The following is a 25169-nucleotide window of genomic DNA, read 5'->3' as shown; positions in this document are numbered from 1 at the left end:
CAGGTGGTGATCGGTAGAAAGCTCCGCCCCTCTCTTCACCCGAGTGTCCAAAACATGAGGCCGCAAATCCGACGACACAACTACAAAGTCGATCATGGAACTGCGGCCTAGGGTGTCCTGGTGCCAAGTGCACATATGGACACTCTTACGTTTGAACATGGTGTTTGTTATGGACAATCTGTGACGGGCACAAAAGTCCAATAACAAAACACTGCTCGGGTTCAGATCCGGGCAGCCATTCTTCCCAATCACGCCTCTCCAGGTTTCACTGTCGCTGTCAACATGAGCATTGAAGTCCCCCAGTAGAACGAGGGAATCACCCGGGGGAGCACTCTCAAGTACTCCCTCGAGTGAATCCAAAAAGGGTGGGTACTCTGAGCTGCGGCTTGGCGCGTAAGCGCAAACCACAGTCAGGACCCGTTCCCCCACCCGAAGGCGGAGGGAAGCTACCCTGTCGTCCACCGGGTTGAACTCCAACATGCAGGCTCTGAGCCAGGGGGCAACAAGAATTGCCACCCCAGCCCGTCGCCTCTCACTGCCGGCAACGCCAGAGTAGAAGAGAGTCCAGCCCCTCTCGAGAGAACTGGTTCCAGAGCCCTTGCTGTGCGTCGAAGTGAGTCCGACCATGTCTAGTCGGAACTTCTCCACCTCGCGCACTAGCTCAGGCTCCTTCCCCCCCAGCGAGGTGACGTTCCACGTCCCAAGAGCTAGCTTCTGTAGCCGAGGATCGGACCGAGCTGGGCGGCAGCCGAAGGCAGGGCACATATTTTCAATGGTAATGCATGTAAATCAATATTAGACTATTTTTTGTCACAATGTCCTCTGAAATAGTTGTCTTACTTTGGCTGCATTAAAATTTATTTTATTACTAATAACATCATGCTGCTAGAGAAAATAATGGATATTAATCATGGATATTAGCTTGCATGCTCATAAACTAGCTTTCAGTGCTGTTATATGGACTTTTTCGCAATAGATAAGTATAGTTAGTATAACTATTACTGGAATAGGTATATTATGGGTTGCACCCTATCATTATATTATACTCATATACAGTATATTATATATACTTTGCTTGTATACTTTGACATATAATTACAGTATATCATGATATACAACAGGGCATAGTGAACACTCAAAACAAAGTCAAAATTTAAAATGTTGATCTTGTAATTGAATTAAAATCATATTTTTTAATAATACATCTACAGATATATTTCAAAGTTGTTCTGTGTGTTTAATTTTCCTACAGGATAACGACGCAGTAGCAGCAGACTCAATGTTACAATCCAACAACCTGAAGACACATCCTCAGCTTCAACAGATGCCTGTGAAAGCTGCCCCCATAGATCCTGTTAACTGGCCACACCATTTGACTGACACACTAAGAACTGAATTGCTTAGCCGAAGATCTTATGAGGTGAACTCAGACTTCATATTCCCTAAAAAAGATAATGGAAGAAGTTTCCATCACCACTACTTCCACAGACGTTTAGTGAACAGAGAGAAAATTAACAGAACGTGGCTCATGTATTCTCCTAATTTCCCCCAATGCTATGTGCACTACATTTGTAGGTGTAAAGCAGACCTGGGCATTGTGCGGCCCGCGGGCCGCATCCGGCCCTTTGTACGTCCCTGTCCGGCCCGCGTGAGGCCAATTATAAATTACAAAATAAATTTTAAAAAGCATCTATTTCGAGTGTGCAATACAACGGTGCTGCTTTTGTTTTGAAAAGCGTTATTTGTATTACTTCCGTGTGGACGTATGCTCGTGCGCGCAGCGGCAATCTCAAATTACAAAATAAATTTAAAAAAACATCTTTGTCGTGCGTGCAATACAACTGTGCTGCTTTTATTTTGAAAAGTGTTATTGTGCGTATGTCCTGTGAGGGAAGGCGCACAGCGACTAAAAAGAGAAAAGTTGATGACGAATGGCGTGTTTTCAACAAGACAAGTAAAGGTAAAGCTGTGTGCTTATTTGTGGTACACACGTTGCTGTGTTTAAAGAATATAGTGTAACGACCTGCTGAAGTAGATGTTGTCTTCTTGAGTTGCGTAAATGAGGAGTGAGGAGACGTGCGTGTGGAAGGAACGAGATATGTTGAGCTGTGTTAGTATAGCTTGCTCAATAAAAGTTTAAAAAGAGCGTCAGACTTGATGTGCACTTCTTCTGGACACTACAATTGGTGGCAGAAGTAAAACTTTGCGAATACTGCACTGTTTGTGTGCTACGTCATCGGGAGGTACGTGCCAAGTGAGGAGCTCGCCGCAAAGAGAGAGAGAGAGAGAGAGAGAGAGAGAGAGAGTGTTTACAGGTGCAGCCACGCTGCTTGCCACGGGGGGAATTCCGCCCTCAATGAAGACTCCCAGGTTTGATGGCAAGGCGAACTGGGAGGCATTTCATCCCACTTCTGACATCAATTGTAGCGTCCAGAAGAAGTGCACACCAAGTCTGATGCACTTTTTAAACTTTTATTGAGCATGCTATACTAACACAGCTCAACTTATCTCGTTCTTTCCAAAAGGAAAACCAATCCTCACTCCTCATTTCCGCAACAGCAACGCTTCCTCCTTCTTCGCCAATCACCTTACAGGCGTGCTACGTTCACAATGTTTTCTTATCTGGTTAAATAAAGGTTTTACAACAAAGAGGATGCAGGATAAAGTGACAGAAATTGAAATTTTTGTATTGTAATATACATCAGGAAGTGTTGTGTAAGAAAGTGTTAAAAATAAAACCATCAAAAGCCATCTGCTTTTGTATAAAGATAAGTTAGGTTAAATGAAAATATTATTATTATTATTATCTATCTTACGGTATATCAAAAATAATTTGAGCAAAATTTAATTGAAATATTGTCAGTGTGGCCCCCCAGCAGTGCTCAGGTTGCTCATGCGGCCCCCGGTAAAAATTAATTGCCCACCCCTGGTGTAAAGTCATTATTTCATTGTCAGATAAATTATTTAAATGGTTTATATTTTTTGTCTGTTGACATTTTTGTGTCTTTACATGTCAAATACATAATTACTGTGTAATGCTGGATATATACTTGTTGACACAATAGTAAAATATATCATTCATCAAATTCCACTTTGACGTGAGGCAGGTAAGTGTTGCGTCATTATCTTGTTGTTGAACTTGCATGTTAACTTTTTTTAAACCAATTTTGAGCCAAATACAAATGGCACTTGACACATACTAACTGTTATTATGCTAACTGTTTACGCTGTATACCTCAGAGTCATATAACTTGGTCCCTGACGCATTCTGCCGGTCGATGGTGGAGGATGTGTCAGTCGATCGCCAGCCAGGCATTAAAAAAATAGACCTAAAAATTGGCGATCATCAATCTTCACCAAGACGTCACTTTCGTCACTTGATTGACATTCACGGCACCCGAGGGTCTTGTGAGATGAAGCTGGCTGCTGCCAGCTCATTATTAAGAAAAAATGACCGACAGAAAGGCGAGAAACACTTTTTATTTCAACAGACTGCCGTACCTGCTGTCAAAACTCTAAAGACCGACTGCACAGTTCCTGTCTTCACAATAAAAGCCCTGCTTCATCCTGCCTGCGCTAACAAAATAAGAGTCTCAAAAAGTCAGCGTGCACAAGCTGGCAAGCTACAGAGTTTGCCACCTATGTATTTGTTATAAAGTGTATAAAGGAGTATGGAAGCTGGACAAATAAGATGCCAAAACCAACCACTTTTATGTATATATTGGACAGAAAGGAGGACTTTTTTTCCTCCTCCATTTGAAAATGCGGACGTTCTCAGCACTACAGTCTGACTCCTATCAATGCAAGTCATCAGAATCAGGTAATACACCAAATTATTTACTTTTCTTCATGAAAGAAATGACTCTATATGTGTTAAAGTTAAAGTCCCAACAATTGTTAAACACACACTGGGTGTGGTGAAATGTGTCCTCTGCATTTGACCCATCCCCATGGTCACCCACCAGGAGGTGAGGGGAGCAGTGAGCAGCAGCGTGCTCCATTCTCGGGAATCATTTAGTGATTTAACCCCCAGTTCCAACCCTTGATGCTGAGTGCCAAGCAGGGAGGCAATGGGTCCCATTTTTTGTAGTATCTGGAGTTTGAACTCGCGACCTCCCAGTCTCAGGGTGGACACTCTAACCGCAAGGCCACTGAGTTGGTGTTAAACTTGCTTGTATTATCATTAAACAAATGTTTTACTTTTTAACAAAAACGTCTCTTTCATAAATAAATAAATATAAATGAAATATATGAATGAGATAGATCCCTTCGACTTGGTCAATTGAAAAGTAGCTCGCCTGCAGAAAAAGTGTGGGCAGTTCAGTTCTTCTTCCGGCCTGCAAGTGTCGCTGCCACTTCACGTCTTGTCGCCAGGCAAGGAAACAGGAGTCAGTGAAGAAGACAATGCGGATGCTTTTGTGATTATGGTGTCAACAAAGAGACGACTACTTATGTCCTTTTTACGATTTTGAGATTTTTAGCGACGGCCGGCCTGTTTTTTTGGGGGGGACCCACGTGACCATGGTGAGTGAGTTTGGTGCTGGCGAAGTAGAAGAGAAAGATCTCGAAGCCGAAAACAGCCGTGCCGATGAACAATAATGACGTCAATGTTGGATTTGTATCTTCCTTATTCTTTCTTCATTCTTCTTCATTGTTTGTTTCCCTGCTACACGTGGGCGTGTTGTTTGTTTGTATTGATGTCATGAGCATTTGATCAGTCTTTTTTTTCTTTTTTTCTTTTCTTATATTTTGTTTTTGCATTTGCTAATTCTAGCTAGAGAGGCTAACGCTACACATGACGTCACGTCCTGTTTAGGTAGCTGGGACGTGCTCCTGTGAGTAGCAAGTCTAAACTACTGTTATTGTAGAAAACACGATCAAACAGAAGAATTTAGATAAATAATCACATTAAACGTGTATTAATATCACATGTTTTGACGTTGACAATAATGTAAACTGCATAGAAATCCATTGATAAACAAGCACGTTATGGTTTATTTTCAATATACATGCATAGCCTTTGATGTGAACTTGGCCCTCACCAAGATGGCCGCTACATAGGCACAATGTTTGCAATTAGGTGTGGAACGGTTTGTAAAAGTCATGATTCGGGTTTTATCATGATTTTGTGACACAGTTTTCGGTTCAGTTTGACGTACATTGTTGTTCTTTTTGACACCCCATAATACTTCCATCCATCCATTATCTACCGCTTGTCCCTTTCGGGGTCGCGGGGGGTGCTGGAGCCTATCTCAGCTGAATTTGGGTGGTAGGTGGGGGACACCCTGGACAAGTCGCCACCTCATCGCAGGGCTAACACAGATAGACAACATTCACACTCCCATTGACACACTAGAGCCAATTTAGTGTTGCCAATCAACTTATCCCCAGGTGCATGTCTTTGGAGGTGGGAGGAAGCCGGAGTACCCGGAGGGAACCCACGCAGTCACGGGGAGAACATGCGATCTCCACACAGAAAGATCCCAAGCACGGGATTGAACTCAGAACCTTCGTATTGTAAGGCACATGCACTAACCCCTGTGCCACCCCATAATACAATGCTTCTCAAATAGTGGGTGCCATTATTGTATGCATTTATTTTGACGTCCTCATTTTAACCAAAAAAATCAGCACAAATAACTTTATTAGTTTTTGTTTTTTTAAGTATTTTTTATATAATGTACTCCTGAGTTAATGTTGCATATCAATTTGAATTTGGTATTTACGATTAACTAAAATGTTTTAGTATCAAACAGTCCGGTAGCTCTCATCTATTCATTATTGGGCTTTTACAGTTCATTTTCAAGTTCATATGGATATCGACAAAGTACTTACTCACTGCAAACCAGTGACGTGCACTGAGATTTGAGGTTGGGGAGGCACTGACCCACTAGTCAGATTTACACACATACAGTATGATGCTAAGTCACTGACTCACAAGTCAGATTTACAAACATGACAGTATGATGCAATGGCACCGGCTCAAAAACACACAGTATGATGCTAGTATGATGCTAGAATAAGACATTTCAATACACTTAGCACACAATTAACACAGCACTGCAGAGCAGACACTAGACCAGGGGTCCCCAAACATTTTGACTTGGGGGCCGCATTGGGTTAAAACAATTTGGCCGAGGGCCCGGTTGTATGTATATATATATATATATATATATATATATATATATATATATATATATATATATATATATATATATATATACATATATATATATATATATATATATATATATATATATATATATATATATATATATATATATATATATATACACACAGTCGTGGTCAAAAGTTTACATACACTTGTAAAGAACATAATGTCATGGCTGTCTTGAGTTTCCAATACTTTCTACAACTCTTATTTTTTTGTGATAGAGTGATTGGAGCACATACTTGTTGGTCACAAAAACATTCATGAAGTTTGGTTATTTTATGAATTTAGTATGGGTCTACTAAAAATGTGACCAAATCTGCTGGGTCAAAAGTATACATACAGCAATGTTAATATTTGGTTACATGTCCCTTGGCAAGTTTCACTGCAATAAGGCGCTTTTGGTAGCCATCCACAAGCTTCTGGTTGAATTTTTGACCACTCCACTTGACAAAATTGGTGCAGTTCAGCTAAATTTGTTGGTTTTCTGACATGGACTTGTTTCTTCAGCATTGTCCACACGTTTAAGTCAGGACTTTGGGAAGGCCATTCTAAAACCTTAATTCTAGTCTGATTTAGCCATTCCTTTACCACTTTTGACATGTGTTTGGGGTCATTGTCCTGTTGGAACACCCAACTGCGCCCAAGACTCAACCTCCGGGCTGATGATTTTAGGTTGTCCTGAAGAATTTGGAGGTAATCCTCCTTTGTCATTGTCCCATTTACTGTCTGTAAAACACCAGTTCCATTGGCAGCAAAACAGGCCAAGAGCATAGTACTACCACCACCATGCTTGAAGGTAGGATGGTGTACCTGGGATTAGAGGCCTCACTTTTTCTCCTCCAAACATATTGCTGGGTATTGTGGCCAAACAGCTAAATTTTTGTTTCATCTGACATCACATGGACAAAAATAAGACCTTCTGGAGGAAAGTTCTGTGGTCGTTTTACCAATATCCATAGTGGAATCACTAGACTTTAAAGGCCTACTGAAACCCACTACTACCGACCACACAGTCTGATAGTTTATATATCAATGATGAAATCTTAACATTGCAACACATGCCAATACGGCCGGGTTAACTTATAAAGTGCAATTTTAAATTTCCCGGGAAACTTCCGGCTGAAAACGTCTAGGTATGATGACATTTGCGCGTGACGTCAAGGGTTGAAGCGGAAGTATTCGGACACATTGTATCCCAATACAAACAGCTCTGTTTTCATCGCAAAATTCCACAGTATTCTGGACATCTGTGTTGGTGAATCTTTTGCAATTTGTTCAATTAACAATGGAGACTGCAAAGAAGAAAGTTGTAGGTGGGAACGGTGTATTAGCGGCTGGCTACAGCAACACAACCAGGAGGACTTTGAGTTGCATAGCAGACGCGCTACCGTGACTACAGCTTTGGCTTCCAAACATTTGATCGCTTGCCCGTACGTGCGTGTCGCTATGTGCATGTCACGTACGTAACTTTGGGGAAATATATGTTTCTTGCCGACTCTGATGGCGGCCGGGGTGTCGTCGAAAGCTACTACGCCCGCCGCCGCCCGCGCAGCTGTCCTCACCTTGACTTCCTCCGTCTCCGGGCCGCCGACCGCATCGATGATCGGGTGAAGTCCTTCGTCGCGCTGTCGATCGCTGGAACGCAGGTGAGCATGGGTGTTGATGAGCAGATGAGGGCTGGCGTAGGTGGAGAGCAAATGTTTTTAGCATAGCTCTGTCGAGGTCCCGTAGCTAAGTTAGCTTCAATGGCGTCGTTAGCAACAGCATTGCTAGGCTTCGCCAGGCGGTACAGCATTAACCGTGTGGTTACAGGTCCAGAGTTTGGTAGTATTGTTGATCTTGTCTATCCTTCCAGTCAGGGGCTTATTTCGTCTGTTTCTATATGCAGTTAAGCACGATGCTATCACGTTAGCTCCGTAGCTAAAGTGCTTCGCCGATGTATTGTCGTGGAGATAAAAGTAACTGAATGTCTATTTCACGTTCTCGACTCTCATTTTCAAGAGGATATAGTATCCGAGGTGGTTTAAAATACAAATCTGTGATCCACAATAGAAAAAAGGGGGAGTGTGGATTCCAATGAGCCCTTGTACCTAAGGTACCGTCAGAGCGAAAAAAGATACGTCCTGCACTGCACTCTAATCCTTCACTCTCACGTTCCTCATCCACGAATCTATCATCCTGGCTCAAATTAATGGGGTAATCGTCGCTTTCTCGGTCCAAATCACTCTCGCTGCTGGCAGCCATCATTGAAAACAATGGGGAAATGTGAGGAGCCTTTCAACCTGCGACGTCACGTTAATTCCGGTACAGGCAAGGCTTTTTTTATCAGCGACCAAAAGTTGCGAACTTTATCGTCGATGTTCTCTACTAAATCCTTTCAGCAAAAATATGGCAATATCGCGAAATGATCAAGTATGACACAGAATGGATCTGCTATCCCCGTTTGAATAAATAAAATTAATTTCAGTAGGCCTTTAACTTAACCGCGGTAGGGGTGCCCCGATCCAATATTGATATTAGTCTGATATCAGTAAAGAAAAAATAGGGGACAATATCGTCATGTCTGATACAAGTCGTCATGCAGTGTGTTTACTTGTGCAAAGTTAGCATCTAAATGTCCTCCAATAAGCACACACTTTCTTCTATTTTAGTCGAGTCGTTTACAAAAGATGCACATGCTCGGCTATAGTCCAGTGACCGTTGTTGGGCCTAGAGGGCTGGCAAAAATATCGTTTTCAGCTGGAGTCTATTTGGGCCGACGCGGTACACAGTTGTAATACCCTTTTCCTCCACTTGTGGCAGTATTGACAAAATCAAATAAACAGAAGAAGTCTAAGGCTTAAGTCATAGAGAAGTTTGCTAAGCTCAAAAAATACGACTTAAGTGGTGAAGCTGTATTTTCGTTTTTCATAAAAAAAATGTATATGTAATTATTATTATTAATTGAATTAGGTTTTAATTTTTATTTCAGCACTGCATAATTGTATGTACATTTATTTTCCATCAGTTTTTATGGGTCCCTTCTTTTGCAGTATATTGTGATTGATTGTGATCAGCCTTACATAATCCTTGGTATTATTTTTTGTTATTAACACATGCGTTTATGTCATTTGACAAGGATTATCCTGTTAAACTGTAAGTAAGTTAGATATAATGATTGAGTATGTTCAAATCAAGATTTCTAATTCAGTGTTAATTTTTGAGTGGGCTCTGAGGTCAAAAAGGTCAAGAACCCCTGCTACTATGAGCTAGCGGATACACAACAGCTAAGCACACAATAGCACACAGGCTAGACTAATGTAATAATAATTGAACAATATTGCAGTCTAAAACAGCACATTTGTCAATATACAAAAGCTAAACATGGGAGCTACAGGCTACTAGGAGTTAGCAGCTACACAACAACTCAGCACACAATAGCAAAGAAGCTTAGTGAAACAACATCACAGACTAAAACACATTTGTCTACATAAACAAGTATCAAATAAGAATAGTTTCATGTTACTTACACATACAAAGTCTCCAAGGCAGAAGCGTATTAGAAAGTATCCAGTAACAGACGTGTCCGCATCATTCAACTTACTGCGTAATGACCTAAATTTATTGTGACCACTAGATCTTGCAAAAAAAAACTATTACCACTCCACTTCAACTTAAAAACAGTCCATTCCAGACGGTTAATAATAAATAGGTTAGTGTTTTTCATACCGACAATTGTTCTACTTTTGACTCGTTTCATAAGATCAAAGCTTTTCCAACATTCCACGTTACAAACTAATACAAGTATGTGTGACACCTGCTGATATCGTATCAGGTTAATGTCCGTATCGGCCAATCATCAAGGCTCCACATCATATATCGGAAGTGAAAAAGTAAACTAGTAACTGCAGTGAATTGTTTGTTGTCTTTGAGGCTGACGAGGCTTTGCATCGTTTCCCTGATGTCGATGACGAGGAGGAGGAAGAGGGGGAGGTTACCAAGGAAACGCCAAAGCGTCCTGTCTACTGCATATGCAGGAAGTCTGACATCAATTGTTTTATGATGTAATACCCCCGAACTGCACTACATCCACGCTGTGCCCTTTGTGCACTCTGTCATACTGTTGTCGTCCAATCAGAGGCTGCGATGGCTGCGCAGAGTGGTTCCATGGCAACTGCGTGGGCGTGTCAGAGAAGGCAGCCAAAGCCATCAGAGTTTGGTTCTGTCCGTCCTGCCGAGGTCGCTCGTCTTTTTGGTGAACAAAACACTTTACGTCACCGCTAGCAGGTTAGCGCTTAGCGTCCTCTCCTCGTCTTTAGAGATTGACCCCTCTCTAGAGGTGAAGTATCGCCAGAAGAAGACAAAGGAGGCAGAGGAAGACGGGGAGGAATGGGAGGAGGACGGCAGCTCCACCCCCCAGGCCAAGATGGACAGGAGGCGGGGCTCGCAGCAGGTAACCTGGCAACCAGGAATTTGTTGGCTTGCACAAACAAACCTGCTGCGAGACAACCGTTGGCTTTGTCCCTCTGCTTCCTGTCCCGCAGCAAATCAAGCGCTCAGCTCGCATGTGTGGCGAGTGCAACGCCTGCTTGAGGACGCGCGACTGTGCCACCTGTGACTTCTGCAAAGACATGAAGAAGTTCGGAGGCCCTAACAAAATACGACAAAAGTGTCGCCTCAGGCAGTGTGAGGTGCGCGCACGGGTGAGTGACCGCAACGCACACACAGCCTCGAGCACACCTTCAGGCGTGTAAACATGTATCTAGCACGTGTGTAGTAGACATGTTCACACCTGTAGCATGCATGTAGCAGACATGATCACGCCTGTAGCATGCATGTAGCAGACATGATCACACCTGTAGCATGCATGTAGCAGACATGTTCACACCTGTAGCATGCATGTAGCAGACATGTTCACACCTGTAGCATGCATGTAGCAGACATGTTCACACCTGTAGCATGCATGTAGCAGACATGATCACTCCTGTAGCACGTGTAGTAGACATGTCCACAGCTGTAGCACACATGAGCATGTGTAGCAGACATGTTCACACCAGTAGCATGTGTAACAGACATGTTCACACCTGTAACATGCATGGAGCAGGCATGATCACACCTGTAGCACGTGTAGTAGACATGTCCACAGCTGTAGCACACATGAGCATGTGTAGCAGACATGTTCACACCTGTAGCACACATGGACAAGTGTAGTAGACATGTTCATACCTGCAATTTGTGTAGCAGACATGTTCACACCTGTAGCATGTGTAGCAAACATGTCCACACCTGTAGCACACGTGAGCATGTGTAGCAAACATGTCCACATCTGTAGCACACATGAGCATGTGTAGCAGACATATTCACACCTGTAACATGCATGTAGCAGACATGATCACACCTGTAGAACACATGAGCATGTGTAGCAGACATGTTCACACTTGTAAAATGCATCTAGCAGACATGTTTGCACCTCTAACATGCATCTAGCAGACATGGTCACACCTGTAACATGCATGTAGCAGACATGATACATCTTTAGCATGTCTAGCAGACATGTTCACACCTGTAGCATGTGTAGCAGACATGCTCACACTTGTAACATGCATGTAGTAGACATGTTCACACCTGAAGCTCGTATGTTCACACCTGTAGCATGTGTAGTAGATATGTTTACACCTGTAGCATCCATGTAGTAGACATTTTCACACCTGTAGCTTGTACGTTCACACTTGTAGCATGTGTAGCAGACATAATCACACCTGTAACATGTGTAGCAGACATAATCACACCTGTAGCATGTGTAGCAGACATTAACACATGTGTAGCAGACATATTCAGACCTGTAGCATGCATGTAGCAGACATGTTCACACCTGAAGCGTGTGCATTCACACCTGTGGCATGTGTAGCAGACATTTTTACACCTGTAGCATGTGTAACAGACATAGTCACACCTGTAGCATGCCTGTAATAGACACCTTCACACCTGAAGCTTGTATATTCACACCTGTGACATATGTAGCAGATATGTTCACACCTACAGCATGCATGTAGTTGACATGTTCACACCTGAAGCTTGTGTAGTAGACATGGACACACATGTAGCATGTGTAACAGACATATTTACACTTGTACCATGCATGTAGTAGACATGTTCACACCTGAAGCTTATGTAGTAGACATGTACACAACTGTTGAATTGTAGCACACAATCACACCTGTAGCATGCATGTAGTAGACATGTTTACACCTGTAGCATGTGTAACATAAATATTCACACCTGTAGCATGCATGTAATAGACATGTTCACACCTGTAGCATGTTTAGCCGACATGTTTACACCTGTAGTTTTCATGTTCACACCTGTGGCAGACATGTTTACACCTCTAGCATGCGTGTGTAACACTTGTTGACGCCTGTAGCATGCATGTACAACACACCTGCTGACACCTGTTGCAGACATGTTGACGTCTGTAGCTGACATGTTGACACCTGTGGCAGACATGTTTACATCTGTAGCATGCGTGTGTAACACCTGTTGACGCCTGTAGAATGCATGTACAACACACCTGTTGACGCCTGTAACAGACATGTCGACGCCTGTAACAGACATGTTGACGCCTGTAGCAGACATATCAACGCCTGTGACACAGTTAATTTAATTTAATTTATTTAGCCTTTATTTAACCAGGTAAAATCCCATTGTGATCAAAGATCTCTTTTCCAAGGGAGACCTGGCCAAGAGGGCAGCAGCAAGGTCACATTAAAAACAGTAAACAACACATAAAACATAAAATTTACAACATTAAAACTTGCTTACATAACACATGTGCATACAGACAAGGTAGACTGCAATCCTTTCACAGAAGCTTTAAGCCTGTAGCAGACATGTTGTTGCCTGTAGCTGACATGTTGACGCCTGTAGCAGACATGTTGACGCCTGTAGCTGACATGTTGTTGCCTGTAACTTACATGTGGTTGCCTGTAGCAGACATGTTGACGCCTGTAGCAGACACGTTGACGCCTGTAGCAGACATGTTGACACCTGTAGCAGACACGCTGACGCCTGTAGCAGACACGCTGACGCCTGTAGCAGACACACTGACGCCTGTAGCAGACACACTGACGCCTGTAGCAGACACGTTGACGCCTGTTGCAGACATGTTGACGGCTGTAGCAGACATGTTGTTGCCTGTAGCTGACATGTAGCTGACGCGTTGACGCCTGAAGCAGACAAGTTGACGCCTGTTGCTGACACGTTGACGCCTGTAGCTGACCTGTTGACGCCTTTAACAGACACGTTGACGGCTGTGACACGGTTAATTTAATTTATTTTATTTAGCCTTTATTTAACCCGGTAAAATCCCATTGTGATCAAAGATCTCTTTTCCAAGGGAGACCTGGCCAAGAGGTCAGCAGCCAGGTTACATTAAAAACAGTAAACAACACATAAAACATAAAATTTACAACATTAAAACTTGCTCACATAACACATGTGCATACAAACAAGGTAGACTGCAATCCTTTCACAGAAGCTTTAAGCCTGTAGCAGACATGTTGACGCCTGAAGCAGACATGTTGACGCCTGTAGCTAACATGTTGTTGCCTGTAGCTGACATGTCGTTGCATGTAGCTGACATGTTGTTGCCTGTAGCTGACATGTTGTTGCCTGTAGCAGACATGTTGACGCCTGAAGCAGACATGCTGACGTCTGTAGCAGACATGCTGACGTCTGTAATAGACATGTGGACGCCTTTAGCTGACATGTGGACGCCTGTAGAAGACATGTGGACGCCTGTAGCAGACATGTCGACGCCTGTAGCAGACATGTCGACGCCTGTATCTGACATATCGACGCCTGTATCTGACATGTCGACGCCTGTATCTGACATGTCGGGGCCTGTAGTAGACATGTCGACGCCTGTAGCTGACATTTTGATGCCTGTAGCAGACATGTGGACGCGTGTAGCTGACATGTGGACGCCTTTAGCTGACATGTGGATGCCTGTAGCAGACATGTCGACGCCTGTATCTGACATGTCGACGCCTGTATCTGACATGTCGGCGCCTGTAGCAGACATGTCGACGCCTGTAGCTGACATGTCGACGCCTGTAGCTGACATGTTGACGCCTGTAGCTGACATGTTGACGCCTGTAGCTGACATGTTGAGGCCTGTAGCTGACATGTTGACGCCTGTAGCAGACATGTTGACACCTGTAGCAGACATGTTGACGCCTGTAGCAGACATGTTGACGCCTGTAGCAGACATGTTGAAGCCTGTAGCTGACATGTTAACGCCTGTAGCTGACTTGTTGACGCCTGTAGCTGACATGTGGACGCCTGTAGCAGACATGTCGACGCCTGTATCTGACATGTCGACGCCTGTATCTGACATGTCGGCGCCTGTAGCTGACATGTCGACGCCTGTAGCAGACATGTCGACGCTTGTAGCAGACATGTCGACGCCTGTAGCTGACATGTCGACGCCTGTAGCAGACACGTTGAAGCCTGTAGCTGACCTGTTGACGCCTGTAGCTGACTTGTTGATGCCTGTAGCTGACATGGCGACGCCTGCAGCAGACATGCTGACGTCTGTAGCAGACATGCTGACGTCTGTAGCAGATATGGTGACGTCTGTAGCAGACATGCTGACGTCTGTAGCTGACATGTTGACGCATGTAGTAGACATGTTGACGCCTGTTGCTGACATGTTAACGCCTGTAGCTGACATGTAGAGGCCTGTCGCAGACATGTGGACGCCTGTAGCTGACATGTGGACGCCTGTATCTGACATGTGGACGCCTGTATCTGACATGTCGACGCCTGTAGCTGACATGTCGGCGCCTGTAGTAGACATGTCGACGATTGTAGCAGACATATCGACGCCTGTAGCTGACATGTCGACGCCTGTAGCTGACATGGCGACGCCTGTAGCAGACATGCTGATGTCTGTAGTAGATATGCTGACGTCTGTAGCAGACATGCTGACGTCTGTAGCTGACATGTTGACGCATGTAGCAGACATGTTGACGCCTGTTGCTGACATGTAGAGGCCTGTAGCAGACATGTCGATGCCTGTCGCAGACATGTCGGCGCCTGTAGCAGACATGTCGACGCCTGTAGCTGACACGTTGACGCCTGTAGCAGACATGTCGACGCCTGTAGCTGACACGTTGACGTCTGTAGCTGACGCATGTAGCTGACACGCTGACGCCTGTAGCTGACGCCTGTAGCTGACACGTTGATGCCTGTAGCTGACGCCTGTAGCTGACACGCTGACGCCTGTAGCTGACATGTTGACGCCTGTAGCTGACATGTGGACGCCTGTAGCTGACATGTCGACGCCTGTATCTGAAATGTCGACACCTGGAGTAGACATTTCGACGCCTGTAGCAGACATGTCGACGCCTGTAGCAGACATGTCGACGCCTGTAGCAGACATGTTGACGCCTGTAGCAGACATGTTGACGCCTGTAGCAGACATGTTGACGCCTGTAGCTGACATGTCGACGCCTGTAGCTGACATGTCGACGCCTGTAGCAGACATGCTGACGTCTGTAGCAGACATGTTGACGCCTGTAGCTGACATGTTGACGCCTGTAGCTGACATGTAGACGCCTGTAGCTGACATGTAGACCCCTGTAGCAGACATGTCGACGCCTGTCGCAGACATGTCGGCGCCTGTAGGGAACATGTCGACGCCTGTAGCTGACACGCTGACGCTTGTAGCTGACACGCTGACGCCTGTAACTGACACTTTGACGCCTGTAGCAGACATGTCGACGCCTGTAGCGGACATGTCGACGCCTGTAGCGGACACGCTGACGCCTGTAGCTGACACGCTGACGCCTGTAGCGGACACGCTGACGCCTGTAGCTGACACGCTGACGCCTGTAGCTGACACGCTGACGCCTGTAACTGACACTTTGACGCCTGTAGCTGACATGTGGATGCCTGTAGCTGACATGTGGACGCCTGTAGCAGACATGTCGACGCCTGTAGCTGAGATGTCGACGCCTGTAGCTAACATGTTGTTGCCTGTAGCTGACATGTCGTTGCATGTAGCTGACATGTTGTTGCCTGTAGCTGACATGTTGTTGCCTGTAGCAGACATGTTGACGCCTGAAGCAGACATGCTGACGTCTGTAGCAGACATGCTGACGTCTGTAATAGACATGTGGACGCCTTTAGCTGACATGTGGACGCCTGTAGAAGACATGTGGACGCCTGTAGCAGACATGTCGACGCCTGTAGCAGACATGTCGACGCCTGTATCTGACATATCGACGCCTGTATCTGACATGTCGACGCCTGTATCTGACATGTCGGGGCCTGTAGTAGACATGTCGACGCCTGTAGCTGACATTTTGATGCCTGTAGCAGACATGTGGACGCGTGTAGCTGACATGTGGACGCCTTTAGCTGACATGTGGATGCCTGTAGCAGACATGTCGACGCCTGTATCTGACATGTCGACGCCTGTATCTGACATGTCGGCGCCTGTAGCAGACATGTCGACGCCTGTAGCTGACATGTCGACGCCTGTAGCTGACATGTTGACGCCTGTAGCTGACATGTTGACGCCTGTAGCTGACATGTTGAGGCCTGTAGCTGACATGTTGACGCCTGTAGCAGACATGTTGACACCTGTAGCAGACATGTTGACGCCTGTAGCAGACATGTTGACGCCTGTAGCAGACATGTTGAAGCCTGTAGCTGACATGTTAACGCCTGTAGCTGACTTGTTGACGCCTGTAGCTGACATGTGGACGCCTGTAGCAGACATGTCGACGCCTGTATCTGACATGTCGACGCCTGTATCTGACATGTCGGCGCCTGTAGCTGACATGTCGACGCCTGTAGCAGACATGTCGACGCTTGTAGCAGACATGTCGACGCCTGTAGCTGACATGTCGACGCCTGTAGCAGACACGTTGAAGCCTGTAGCTGACCTGTTGACGCCTGTAGCTGACTTGTTGATGCCTGTAGCTGACATGGCGACGCCTGCAGCAGACATGCTGACGTCTGTAGCAGACATGCTGACGTCTGTAGCAGATATGGTGACGTCTGTAGCAGACATGCTGACGTCTGTAGCTGACATGTTGACGCATGTAGTAGACATGTTGACGCCTGTTGCTGACATGTTAACGCCTGTAGCTGACATGTAGAGGCCTGTCGCAGACATGTGGACGCCTGTAGCTGACATGTGGACGCCTGTATCTGACATGTGGACGCCTGTATCTGACATGTCGACGCCTGTAGCTGACATGTCGGCGCCTGTAGTAGACATGTCGACGATTGTAGCAGACATATCGACGCCTGTAGCTGACATGTCGACGCCTGTAGCTGACATGGCGACGCCTGTAGCAGACATGCTGATGTCTGTAGTAGATATGCTGACGTCTGTAGCAGACATGCTGACGTCTGTAGCTGACATGTTGACGCATGTAGCAGACATGTTGACGCCTGTTGCTGACATGTAGAGGCCTGTAGCAGACATGTCGATGCCTGTCGCAGACATGTCGGCGCCTGTAGCAGACATGTCGACGCCTGTAGCTGACACGTTGACGCCTGTAGCAGACATGTCGACGCCTGTAGCTGACACGTTGACGTCTGTAGCTGACGCATGTAGCTGACACGCTGACGCCTGTAGCTGACGCCTGTAGCTGACACGTTGATGCCTGTAGCTGACGCCTGTAGCTGACACGCTGACGCCTGTAGCTGACATGTTGACGCCTGTAGCTGACATGTGGACGCCTGTAGCTGACATGTCGACGCCTGTATCTGAAATGTCGACACCTGGAGTAGACATTTCGACGCCTGTAGCAGACATGTCGACGCCTGTAGCAGACATGTCGACGCCTGTAGCAGACATGTTGACGCCTGTAGCAGACATGTTGACGCCTGTAGCAGACATGTTGACGCCTGTAGCTGACATGTCGACGCCTGTAGCTGACATGTCGACGCCTGTAGCAGACATGCTGACGTCTGTAGCAGACATGTTGACGCCTGTAGCTGACATGTTGACGCCTGTAGCTGACATGTAGACGCCTGTAGCTGACATGTAGACCCCTGTAGCAGACATGTCGACGCCTGTCGCAGACATGTCGGCGCCTGTAGGGAACATGTCGACGCCTGTAGCTGACACGCTGACGCTTGTAGCTGACACGCTGACGCCTGTAACTGACACTTTGACGCCTGTAGCAGACATGTCGACGCCTGTAGCGGACATGTCGACGCCTGTAGCGGACACGCTGACGCCTGTAGCTGACACGCTGACGCCTGTAGCTGACACGCTGACGCCTGTAACTGACACTTTGACGCCTGTAGCAGACATGTGGACGCCTGTAGCTGACATGTGGATGCCTGTAGCTGACATGTGGACGCCTGTAGCAGACATGTCGACGCCTGTAGCTGAGATGTCGACGCCTGTAGCTAAGATGTCGACGCCTGTAGCTGACATGACGGCGCCTGTAGCTGACATGACCGCGCCTGTAGCTGACATGACCGCGCCTGTAGCTGACATGACCGCGCCTGTAGCAGACATGTTGAGGCCTGTAGCAGACATGTCGACGCCTGTAGCTGACATGTTGACGCCTGTAGCTGACATGTCGACGCCTGTAGCAGACAAGTCAACGCCTGTAGCTGACATGACCGCGCCTGTAGCAGACATGTTGAGGCCTGTAGCAGACATGTCGACGCCTGTAGCTGACATGTTGACGCCTGTAGCTGACATGTCGACGCCTGTAGCAGACATTTCGACGCCTGTAGCTGACATGTTTCATTCATGTCCACACATGTTTCCGCCTGTAGCACATGAGGTTGTGTAAGAAGTTGGACGTTGGCACTGTGGAGCAGAAGATGCTTCGGGTGAAAGAAGTGGAGGAGGCGAGAGCGAGCGGCGTGAAGGGGCGGGGCCTCCACAGAAAAAGTCACATGACCGAGGAGGAGGAGGAGGAGGAGGAGGAGGAAGAGGAGGCCTTCAGTGAAAGTGAGCTGGAGCTCTACAAGCAGTACAAAGCTGCTGGATTCAGAGACATGGTTAGTAGCAAGTGGGCGGAGCCAGTGGGTTGTGAGAGGCGGGACTTCCTGTCATGTGTCTTGCTGTCACAGGTGTGGCACAGCGAGGAGGAGGAGGAGGAGGAACCCGACACCTTAAGGAAAAAGGCGGTGAAGGTGAAGCACGTGAAGAGACGCGAGAAGAAGCCTGAGAAGAAGGTGAGCTGGTCCTCGTAGACCGCCATCACGCCACTGACGCTGTCGCCGTCTGGCAGAAGTCTGTGTCCGCTCCCAAGGTGGAGGTGCGGCGTCACAAGGTCAAGCAGCGGCACAAGGAGCGCGTGCGGCACAGCGAAAGAGGCGGAGAGGGTGGAGCCAAGGAGCCGGGCGGGACCCTGCGCCAGTGCCTCGGTCCGGGCTGCGTCCAAGCGGCCCGGAACAACTCCAAGTACTGCACCGACGACTGTGGCATGAAGCTCGCCGCCAAGTCAGTGGCACGCATGCACCATCATCCTTCCCGCCACGTCACATGACCATGGCCATGTTTGCGTGTCCGCAGTCGCATCTACGAGATCGTGCCTCAGAGGATCCAGCAGTGGCAGCAGAGTCCCTGCGTGGCGGAGGAAATGGGGCGGAGACAGCTGGAGCGAATCAGGAAGGAGCAGCAGGCGGCCAGGCTCCGCCTCACGCTGATGGAGAAGCGCTTCCACGAGCTGGAAGGCATCATCGCCAACTCCAAGGTGCACCAGGTGCTGCACGACGAGGAGGTGAGGACGTGCGCTTACGCAGGAAGTCAGGCCGCCTTTCAAAGTAAAAGCGTGCGCGTGTGTGTTGGCGCAGGTGAACGAAGGCGAGGGCGACGACACCGACTTTCAAATCTTCTGCGTGTCCTGCAGTCACCCTGTCAACCCCAAGGTGGCGCTGAGACACATGGAGAGGTGCTACGCCAAGGTCAGTCTCCACGCCCTCCATGTTGGCTTTCAGGTGACCTCTGCTGACCTTTGACCCTACAGTACGAGAGCCAGACCTCCTTTGGATCCATGTACCCCACACGCATCGAAGGGTAGGACACCCATCTCTCCGCCTGTCTCTGCGACTGTCCCTCACAGTCTGTCCCTTACAGTCTGTCCATCACAGTCTGTCCCTCACAGTCTGTCCCTCACAGTCTGTCCCTTTTAGCCTGTCCCTCACAGTCTGTCCCTTACAGTCTGTCCCTCACAGTCTGTCCATCACAGTCTGTCCCTTACAGTCTGTCCCTTACAGTCTGTCCCTCACAGTCTGTCCCTCACAGTCTGTCCCTTTTAGTCTGTCCCTCACAGTCTGTCCCTCACAGTCTGTCCCTCAAAGTCAGTCCCTCACAGTCTGTCCCTTACAGTCTGTCCCTTTTAGTCTGTCCCTCACAGTCTGTCCCTTTTAGTCTGTCCCTCACAGTCTGTCCCTTACAGTCTGTCCTTCACAATCTGTCCCTCACAGTCTGTCCCTTACAGTGTGTCCCTCACAGTCTGTCACTTACAGTCTGTCCCTTCCAGTGTGTCCCTCACAGTCTGTCCCTCACAGTGTGACCCTTAAAGTGTGTCCCTCACAGTCTGTCCCTCACAGTCTGTCCCTTACAGTCTGTCCCTTCCAGTGTGTCCCTCACAGTCCGTCCCTCACAGTCTGTCCCTCACAGTCTGTCCCTTACAGTCTGTCCCTTCCAGTGTGTCCCTCACAGTCCGTCGCTCACAGTCTGTCCCTCACAGTCTGTCCTGTCCGCCTTGCAGAGCCACCCGCTTGTTCTGCGACGTCTACAACCCTCACAGCAAAACCTACTGCAAGCGCCTGCAGGTCTTATGTCCGGAACATTCCAGAGATCCAAAGGTTTGACCCGCCTTTTGCCCTAGTGCTAATGCTAACGCTAGTGCTGTCGATGTCAAATCTCAACAATGCTAGTAGTCTTGTGCATATGTCAACAATGCTAATATAACAACAATGCTACTAGTGTTGTCAATGACATGTCAACAATGCTAATATGTCAACAATGCTACTAGCGTTGTCCATGACATGTCAACAATGCTAATATGTCAACAATGCTACTAGCGTTGTCCATGACATGTCAACAATGCTAATATGTCAACAATGCTACTAGCGTTGTCCATGACATGTCAACAATGCTAATATGTCAACATTGCTACTAGCGTTGTTCATGACATGTCAACAATGCTAATATGTCAACAATGCTACTAGCGTTGTCCATGAAATGTCAACAATGCTACTAGTGTCGTCAATGACATGTCAACAATGCTAATATGTCAACAATGCTACTAGTGTTGTCCGTGACATGTCAACAATGCTAATATGTCAACAATGCTACTAGTGTTGTCAATGATATGTCAACAATGCTAACATGTCAACAATGCTAATTTGTCAACAATGCTACTAGCGTTGTCAACATGTTAACAATGCTAATATGTCAACAATGCTACTAGCGTTGTTTATGACATGTCAACAATGCTAATATGTCAACAATGCTACTAGCGTTGTCCATGACATGTCAACAATGCTAATATGTCAACATTGCTACTAGCGTTGTCCATGACATGTCAACAATGCTAATATGTCAACAATGCTACTAGCGTTGTCCATGAAATGTCAACAATGCTAATATGTCAACAATGCTACTAGTGTTGTCAATGACATGTCAACAATGCTAATATGTCAACAATGCTACTAGTGTTGTCCATGACATGTCAACAATGCTAATATGTCAACAATGCTACTAGTGTTGTCAATGATATGTCAACAATGCTAACATGTCAACAATGCTAATATGTCAACAATGCTACTAGCGTTGTCCACGATATGTCAACAATGCTAATATGTCAATGCTAATGGCTTTGTCCACAACTTCTCAACAATGCTAGTATGTCATCAATGCTAATATGTAAACAATGCTAATATGTCAACAATGCTAACATGTCAACAATGCTATTAGCGGTGTCCTTGACATGTCAACAATGCTACGAGCGTTGTCAACATGTCAACAATGCTAACATGTCAACAATGCTACTCGCGTTGTCAACATGTTAACAATGCTAATATGTCAACAATCCTTATATGCCAACAGTGCTAATTTGTCAACAATGCTACTAGCGTTGTCAACATGTTAACAATGCTAATATGTCAACAATGCTACTAGCGTTGTCCATGACATGTCAACATTGCTAATATGTCAACAATGCTACTAGCGTTGTCCATGACATGTCAACAATGCTAATATGTCAACAATGCTACTGGTGTTGTCAATGACATGTCAACAATGCTAACATGACAACAATGCTAACATGACAACAATGCTGATACGTCAACAATGCTACTAGCGTTGTCCACGACATGTCAACAATGCTAATATGTCAATGCTAATGGCTTTGTCCACAACTTCTCAACAATGCTAATATGTCATCAATGCTAATATGTCATCAATGCTAATATGTCAACAATGCTAATATGTCAACAATGCTACTAGTGTTGTCAATGACATGTCAACAATACTATTAGTGTTGTCCACGACATGTCAACAATGCTACTAACGTTAACAATGCTAATATGTCAACAATCCTAATATGCCAACAATGCTAATATGTCAACAATGATACTAGCATTTTCAGCATGTTAACAATGCTAATATGTCAACAATGCTACTAGCGTTGTCCATGACATGACAACAATCCTAATATGTCAACAATGCTAATATGTCAACAATCCTAATATGTCAATGCTAATGGATTTGTCCACAACTTCTCAACAATGCTAATATGTCATCAATGCTAATATGTCATCAATGCTAATATGTCAACAATGCTACTAGCGTTGTCAACATGTTAACAATGCTAATATGTCATCAATGCTACTAGCGTTGTCCATGACATGACAACAATCCTAATATGTCAACAATGCTAATATGTCAACAATGCTAATATGTCAACAATCCTAATATGTCAATGCTAATGGCTTTATCCACAACTTCGCAACAATGCCGCAACAATGCTAATATGTCATCAATGCTAATATGTCATCAAAGCTAATATGTCAACAATGCTACTAGCGTTGTCAACATGTTAACAATGCTAATATGTCAACAATGCTACTAGCGTTGTCCATGACATGACAACAATCCTAATATGTCAACAATGCTAATATGTCAACAATCCTAATATGTCTATGCTAATGGCTTTGTCCACAACTTCTCAACAATGCTAATATGTCATCAATGCTAATATGTCATCAAAGCTAATATGCCAACAACGCTAACATGTCAACAATGCTACTAGCGTTGTCAACATGTCAACAATGCTAATATGTCAACAATGCTACTAGTGTTGTCAACATGTTAACAATACTAATATGTCCATGACATGACAACAATCCTAATATGTCAACAATGCTAATATGTCAACAATGCTACTAGTGTTGTCAACATGTTAACAATGCTACTAGCGTTGTTCATGACATGACAACAATGCTAATATGTCAACAATGCTACTAGCGTTGTCAACATGTTAACAATGCTACTAGCGTTGTTCATGACATGACAACAATCTTAATTTGTCAACAATGCTAATATGTCAACAATGCTAATATGTCAACAATCCTAATATGTCAATGCTAATGGCTTTGTCCACAACTTCTCAACAATGCTAATATGCCAACAATGCTAACATGTCAACAATGCTACTAGCGTTGTCAACATGTCAACAATGCTACTAGCGTTGTCAACATGTTAACAATGCTAATATGTCCATGACATGACAACAATCCTAATATGTCAACAATGCTAATATGTCAACAATGCTACTAGTGTTGTCAACATGATAACAATGCTACTAGCGTTGTCAACATGTTAACAATGCTACTAGCGTTGTTCATGACATGACAACAATGCTAATATGTCAACAATGCTAACCTGTCAACAATGCTACTAGTGTTGTCAACATGATAACAATGCTACTAGCGTTGTCAACATGTTAACAATGCTACTAGTGTTGTTCATGACATGTCAACAATGCTAATATGTCAACAATGCTAACATGGCATCAATGCTAATAGTGTTGTTCCAATGCTAAGGTTGATGTAGAAAGATGTCCTGCAGGTGGCAGCAGACGAGGTGTGCGGCTGTCCTCTGGTCAAAGATGTCTTCCAGCCCACAGGAGAGTTCTGTCGCATCTCCAAGAGGAAGTGTAACAAACATTACTGCTGGGAGAAACTACGCCGCGCTGAGGTCGACCTGGAGAGAGTCCGAGTGGTACTGCAGGTTTTTTAAACACTGTCTTGACGGTGGGACCCAATGACGCCAACAAGTGTGTGTGTGTGTGTGTGTGTGTGTGTGTGTGTGTGTGTGTGTGTGTGTGTGTGTGTGTGTGTGTGTGTGTGTGTGTGTGTGTGTGTGTGTGTGTGTGTGTGTGTGTGTGTGTGTGTGTGTGTGTGTGTGTGTGTGTGTGTGTGTGTGTGTGTGTGTGTGTGTGTGTGTGTGTGTGTGTGTGTGTCTGGGTGTGTGTCCTCAGTGGTACAAACTGGACGAACTGTTCGAGCAGGAGAGGAGCCTACGCGCCGCCATGACCAACCGAGCAGGTCTACTGGCTCTCATGCTGCATCAGACCATCCAGCACGACCCCATCACCACTGACCTGCGCTCGGGCAAAGACCGCTAGGGATGGCTTTTATTGTGAAGGGGAGAAAGGAAGTGTGCTGTGATCACCGCTAAACCCAGCAGCACTTCCTCAAAACATCTGTAACTCCAGCCTTCTGTTTTATACCATTTGTAACTTTTAAATGTTGACATATTATCTTGTATTTCTTACATATTGTGTTTCATTTTTATATTTGTTTCTTCACAAATACACCTCACGTATCCCTTTTCACTTTCATAGAAACACAAGTACTTTGTATGAACACTTTTGGAAATGACATACCAAGAAACTTCATACAAAATATGAATTTCTGTTTTTAGGGCGAAACAAACAAAAAGACAATAAATGGACCT

The 25169-nt window shown here is 45.6% G+C and overlaps 1 protein-coding gene across 2 annotated transcripts; it reads left to right on the top strand.

Moving 5' to 3' along the window:
* The first annotated feature begins 4356 nt into the window (after positions 1-4356).
* Positions 4357-25169, top strand: LOC133645804 (CXXC-type zinc finger protein 1-like). Of its 2 annotated transcripts, XM_062040689.1 has the most exons (14): positions 4357-4524; positions 10088-10218; positions 10293-10393; positions 10474-10607; positions 10699-10857; positions 18968-19195; positions 19268-19372; positions 19429-19640; positions 19713-19920; positions 19994-20104; positions 20167-20216; positions 20914-21010; positions 24279-24431; positions 24691-25169. In XM_062040689.1, exons 1-14 carry the CDS (start codon positions 4522-4524, stop codon positions 24835-24837), a joined length of 1839 nt encoding a protein of 612 aa, XP_061896673.1. In that variant the 5' UTR covers positions 4357-4521; the 3' UTR covers positions 24838-25169. The 2 variants fall into 2 exon arrangements, with proteins under 2 accessions (XP_061896673.1, XP_061896681.1); XM_062040697.1 differs by lacking the exons at positions 10088-10218; positions 10293-10393.

This window comes from Entelurus aequoreus, linkage group LG01 (genome assembly GCF_033978785.1).
Source record: "Entelurus aequoreus isolate RoL-2023_Sb linkage group LG01, RoL_Eaeq_v1.1, whole genome shotgun sequence".
Classification (NCBI taxonomy): domain Eukaryota; kingdom Metazoa; phylum Chordata; class Actinopteri; order Syngnathiformes; family Syngnathidae; genus Entelurus; species Entelurus aequoreus.
Note: the sequence above shows the minus strand (reverse complement) of the source record. Positions and strands in the feature narration are given on the sequence as shown.

What these genes read in the sequence shown, in the direction of transcription:
- LOC133645804 (XM_062040689.1), top strand. An exon ending in CTGCTGGATTCAGAGACATG is followed by an intron (nt 19,196 to 19,267) that starts GTTAGTAGCAAG and finishes TTGCTGTCACAG; the next exon opens with GTGTGGCACAGCGAGGAGGA. An exon ending in ACCTGGAGAGAGTCCGAGTG is followed by an intron (nt 24,432 to 24,690) that starts GTACTGCAGGTT and finishes GTGTGTCCTCAG; the next exon opens with TGGTACAAACTGGACGAACT.